General features: G+C 34.9%; 3 protein-coding genes across 3 annotated transcripts; 1 reads left to right on the top strand and 2 right to left on the bottom strand.

Annotated features, from left to right (window-relative positions):
• Positions 1 to 574: 574 nt before the first annotated feature.
• Positions 575 to 1,228, bottom strand: EIN_318350 (hypothetical protein; the record flags this gene model as incomplete). Its single annotated transcript, XM_004253719.1, has 1 exon — positions 575 to 1,228. One exon carries the CDS (start codon positions 1,226 to 1,228, stop codon positions 575 to 577), a length of 654 nt encoding a protein of 217 aa, XP_004253767.1.
• A 1,558-nt stretch (positions 1,229 to 2,786) lies between these two features.
• Positions 2,787 to 5,186, top strand: EIN_318340 (hypothetical protein; the record flags this gene model as incomplete). The annotated part of the gene is made up of 1 exon (XM_004253718.1): positions 2,787 to 5,186. One exon carries the CDS (start codon positions 2,787 to 2,789, stop codon positions 5,184 to 5,186), a length of 2,400 nt encoding a protein of 799 aa, XP_004253766.1.
• Positions 5,187 to 5,284: 98 nt separating this feature from the next.
• EIN_318330 (proteasome subunit beta type 1, putative) lies at positions 5,285 to 5,848 on the bottom strand (the record flags this gene model as incomplete). The annotated part of the gene is made up of 2 exons (XM_004253717.1): positions 5,285 to 5,771; positions 5,814 to 5,848. Coding segments are annotated over 2 exons (522 nt in total), but the record flags the coding sequence as incomplete, so codon positions are not given.
• Position 5,849: the final 1 nt, after the last annotated feature.

The following is a 5,849-nucleotide window of genomic DNA, read 5'->3' as shown; positions in this document are numbered from 1 at the left end:
GGCATTTTTTGATTGTCCCGATTAACACTTTATTATAGTCTACATTTTAACCAATAACCCAAAATTATCAAAATTCTTTCCGATAAAATAATGCTTTTGTTATTGACCTTCTAAAAATAAAAAAGAAATTGTGTTTTGTTGCTTTTTCCCGAAGGTTTACAAATGAACTATATAGTATAATAAAATTACCAGATAGAAGTGGTTCCTGCATTCTGTCACTCAACATATGAACCCCCACCTTTTTAAAACCATATTTATAGTTTCGTTTACCACGTTTAAACATTGAATAAGAATGTTGTTCGGAGAAAATGTCCAAGATTCCTTTGTGTAAAAAGTTTTCTTGGTGAAAAATGCTTTTCGTCTTTGTTTGCTTTTTTCGTGCGTCTTTCTTTGCCCAACGCCGACCCTTCACGCAGCTCAAAAGCAGTTCAAAGCAACAAGAACGACAGATCACCCACTTGAAACTCTTGAACAAGCTTCCCGCTTCACATTTCCAAAAATAGCCAAAAACAAACACACCTGTTTTCTATTTGTGTTGTAAAAATAGCAGAATAAACGAAATGAACAAGTTAGGTCAGGCGTCAAGGGAATTTTTCCGTTTTGTCGACGCACGCGTGCGGACCTTCGACACAACGCGCTTCTTCGCCTCAACGTTAGTGATCTCGTCGGAGTCCACTATTGTTTTTGGTTTCCCATTTCTTCTTGTTTTTATGTTCCGTGGCTTCTTCCCCATCTTCTCTTTCATCTTCTGCTCTCTGGCAAGTTTTTTTCGTAGCGCCCTGATGTCAGCATCGTCTTCCGTGATCGTTGCGTCGTCATCTTCAGCTTCCTGTATTGGTGTTTCTTTCACAGTTTCCACTTGATGTGGAACTGATATAGAACTCTTTGATGAGTCGCTGAGTGGTACCGTCTTTTCAGTACCCAAGTGGCTGTCTTCCTTGATTTCTGTTTCCTGTTTTTCCTCTGCTTTTTCCTGCCTTAAGTGTTGTGCAGTTCCGTCTTCTTGATTAGATGAGAGAATGAGATTGTCGCTCATGACTTTTCCGCTCATCTGTGGGTGAGGGTAGAAGTACAAGTCAATTGCCTTTGGGAGTACACCAGTGTTGTAATACCTTGGGTGGTATATGGATAAGATGTCCAAATAGTTAAAGCCATAGATTAGCATATCTCGTTCCTTCTTTATGAACAATAAGCGGATTTCTTCGGGGGTCAATGATGTCATAGCCATCTCAATCTTGTGATTTGATAATTTGAGATGGAACTTCGAATTATAAATGTGCCCTCCCTAAAATCCTTTTTGACGTGAATCAACCCTTCACAACTTCCATTTTCTTTCTCTTTGCTTTCCGTTTTTTTAACAAAATCAACATGTCTTCAGATACGCCCCATCCAGGTTTGACACGGGTGTAATGTATTTTCCTTGTTTTGTATCGTTGTATCTCAAATACTCTTAAATATCACTCCATTCTGTTTGATTCAAACGGTTTACAAACGTGTTTTGTATTGTGTTTTATACACCAATGAACATATTACAACACAAAGGATGGTGAGAAGTGTATGTTGAAAAATCCGCAAAAAAAGAAAAAAGAAAAACCCAAACCACCACTAAAAAGAAACAGTAGAAGATAGTAAACGATAGTAATTTTATTTAAAAATTATTGTAAAAATACTACTCTTGAATAATCCATTTCCCAAATCAAAAAAGAAAATTGGGCAAAACTTGTCAACCAAAAGAACTGAAATATAACACCACCAAATCAATTCTTCATCTCATTTTCTATGCTAACAATGGAAATAGCTGACACCGCTGCACAAAGACTTCGTCACAACGAGAAAAGTGTTTTTGTGTAATCTTACTTGAACAGGTTGTGCTGAAAATAATCTATTTTTGGATTTCGTTTTTGACTTCTATTGTTGTTATAAATAATAAACAATAAGTATCAATACTATCGGGAAATTTGTTAATTTATTGAAAAAAACACTAATTTTTTGTTTTTTGATTAATTTTTCAGATTCGTTCACGAAGAACTAAAAAGTATAGTTTTATATTGAGTCTTAAATTGAAAAGTTAATAACATTTATTGATTAGTTTTTAAAATCATTTTTATGACAAAATAATTGAAGTTTCCCGAATGTTCTAGCATGTAATTTTGATTATTATAGTTATAATTATAATATTAGTTTATTCATATAATATAATAATTAAAGAAAAATATTTAGTTATAATCAAACAACAGAAACATTTATTAAAATAGAAATAATTAATGTTAAAAATAAAATAAAATAATAAATAAGAAAATATCAATTGAACTTTCAAAAAAATTTGACTAAAACACAAATTATTTGATATTAACTTTTATTAAAAAATTAGAAATTAATAATATTATAAAAAAATAATAACATTTTTAAACAACACTTTTTGTATTGTTTTTATAATTTTAATTTTTAAAATGTTAAAAAACCAAATTTTATTTATATAAAAATAGGTATTCTTTCAATTTTACCTTTCTGTTTTTAAAATGTTGAATTATAATTTTAGTAGTAATAAATTATATTAAATATTAAAAATTTTTTAATCAAATTTTTTAATAATTTTAATTGATTTTTCAATAATTAAACCATATAAAAATACCAATTAAATTAAACAATTATTATCTAGCAAATCCCGAAAATTTTGGCATTAAATTGATTAATTACAAATTGAAGAATTCCTCAAATTTAATATCAAATTTCGAAAAAAGTCAAAAGAAGAAAAGAGAGAATCTCAAAAGTCCTAAAAGACAGCTATGACAAGTGAATCTAAAGAAGTTACTTTTACACTCGAAGATCTTTACAAAGACGCACAAACTGTTTCTCGTGCCAACGAAACGATTCGTCGTGTATCGGACAACTTCAAAGACAATTTCCAAATAATTCTGCAGTTGACACTTGCACTCTCTGGACTTCCCATTGACAACAGTGAAACGGTATTATCAGAGGAGTACATTGAGGAAAAGAGTTTCAAAGATGTAGCAGACCGACTTGACAGTGATTTATTTAAAACGCCAACCAACATACAAATCACTGTTAAAAAGCTTTGGAAAGGCGTATGGAAGAATGTTTGTGGGGTCATCAAAGAGAGTTCTTCAGACGAACGAAAGGAGTACGGAAAAGGTATTAAAAGTGTACATGAGATCATTTCAAGTCTGAGTCGGAGTGAAATTAGAAATGTCCGATTAAGCTCTTCGTTGTGTTCTGTAGTGATGTTTGAACAATACATCGAGACTTTAGAGTCGTTGAACACAAGAGAGAAGGTCGTGAAGCGATCGAAGAATAAAAAGACGAAGAACGAAGAACTCGATCGCCTCGACAAAGCGATTAACCACGTCACTAAACTCATTGCACATATTCGAACAAATGTGTTATATCCGCGATGCTATGATGTGTCACGAGACATCCGTAAAGTCGCGTGTGAGACTGTTTTAAATGATTTCAACGAGGAATACGACGAGAAGGTTGCGATTGTGAAAGACCTCTTATTTGATGACGACAGTCATGTGAGAAAAGCAGTGACTTCGGTGCTCATCACAGCATTTGCAAACACCACATCTCCACCAGAAGACATTTACGTTGAACTGGCAAAATCAGTGAAAGACAGAATCGTGGAGATGAGACTTGACGCCGATGTTGATACTGCGAAGAGCGCGATTGAGTTATGTTCGAAACTGGATGAGTGGGGACTGATAACAGAAGCTGATAGAAAGGAGATGTACAGAATGTTGTGTGACCGGTCGAGTAAAATAAGAAAACAGACTGCCTTATACCTTGCAACGTTTTTGAAACGACGTGTTGAAGCGTTTCTGAAGGGGAAGCGGCAGTTTGTAGTGAAAGATAAGGAGAAGTTGCGGTTTGTATTAATTGTCCGGTTACTTATTGAGATGGTGGAGAAAGAGACCGACCTTCCGAAGTTCAGTTATTATGCTCTTGAATATTTAATAGCGGAGTTTGAAGAGTTTTCGAATGTGGGATTGTTGGTCGACTTCTTGTGTTCGAAAGAGAGTCTTGCGTTGTTTGAAACTGAAGATGCGAAATTATATGAAGGGCATGAGAATGTCCTTCTTGGGATGTTGTTGAGTAAAGTGATGAGAAATGGACGAAAGACGATGACTGTAGATGAAGTACTTGAAAAAATGAGTAATGTGGAGAAGAAGAAACAACAAGAAGACTATTTGGATGTGAGTGAAGTAGTGATTTCGAGACTGGATGAGATCTATCAAAGTGTCGAGAGTGATATTGAGGAAGTTTCTATTCTTATGGTCATCTTGAGGAACATTGAAAAAGAGACGATATTGACTGAAAACAATTTAGAGAGATTAAAGAATGTGCTCAAGCTTGTGAGTGTGAAAATACGAGAGGGCGACGCATCGTTGACACACAACTACTTTGCTGTTCTGAGTGATTTCAATATTGGCGATTATCCCCAATTACAGCAAGTTGTTAGCAGTGTTATCAACGATGATATGAATGTATTATGTACTGTTATTCTTGATGATGGCATGAATGATGAAACCATTGAAATCAAAGACGAGATTGGGTTAGAGATAATATACCAATACATCAAAGTCGATTCACTTCCATTGTTGCGAGAGCGTGTTTTAAAATTAAGTGACAGAGTGTTACACATTGATGAATTAAAGAAAGAGCACTTCATTGTATTACTCACATTGATGTATGTCTTAGTGTGGGACAAGGTTGAGAATCAGACTTCGAATGTATTTACAGTGAAAGACTATTTTAATGTATTATATGGCATCTCCCAGAAGAAGTTTGAAAAGGACAACGACGCGTTCATCTTCTTTGGTGTTGTATGCGAGAGTTACTTTCTTCTCAACACACAAATCCCCGATCTCAAAATTCGTGTGGAGAGTATTATCGACAATTTTGCTATTGAGTGCAACACTCGTAAATTTTTCAAAGCTCCCGTCTTGGAAGATTTAGTTGGTGCGTATGATTTTTGGCCAATAGATGCGTTGTCCTCTGCTTTATCAGTCGTTACATTTAATAAGAAAGTAGTGACTGATATATCGGAGATGCTCCCCAAAATGGGTCCAGACGTTGCTGCCAAGTTGAAGAAACAGATAACTTCACAGTTAAATCAACCACAGCCACAAGCCATGGAATTAGAAGACGATCCCATTGAAAATTGAATTTTGTTTTACTTGATTATATTATAATATATAATAAAATATTATAATAAAATTATTATAATATTATTATTAAATAAAAAAAAACTTAAGACGGTGAATTAGTCGTTCGCCATATACTCCTTGGTGTAAGTGATTCCATTCTTGTTGAGGACATACAACTCGACGTCATCACCTGTGTGGATATCTCTCTCACACGCCGACGTCATCACATCTCTGGCGATATTGACGCCTTCCTTTTCTAATAAGACTTCAGTTCTTTGTTTGAGTAAAGCGTCAAGAAGGGGATACGCCAATTCTTCACCGGAACCGGAACAAGTGTAAGCGACTTCCTGGAATGACCCGACGGCGTCGTAGTTGTAAATGAGTGGTTCTCCCTTGACGGAAAGTCCTGTTAAAATCGAGAATGAGTAATAAGGGAAGAATCTATGACTGTACAATGTGTTTGAGAGTAATTGCGCGATTGCCTCTGTTGACATTTCTTTGTTATTCTCGTATCTGTAATTCTTGATTTGCGCTTTGAGCTGATCGGTAAGCTCATTCATGTCTGCGCGCATCCCACTTGCCGTAAAGATGCACTTCGATGATCTATGAGTGAGCGCTTTATTGTGTTAACAAGAATAGACAAACAGTTGATAGATTTTAGTGGAGTTTCGTGTCAAGATA

Source organism: Entamoeba invadens (assembly GCF_000330505.1).
Source record: "Entamoeba invadens IP1 unplaced genomic scaffold scaff_1105074724328, whole genome shotgun sequence".
In the NCBI taxonomy this organism is placed as follows: Eukaryota; Evosea; order Mastigamoebida; family Endamoebidae; genus Entamoeba; species Entamoeba invadens.
Note: the sequence above shows the minus strand (reverse complement) of the source record. Positions and strands in the feature narration are given on the sequence as shown.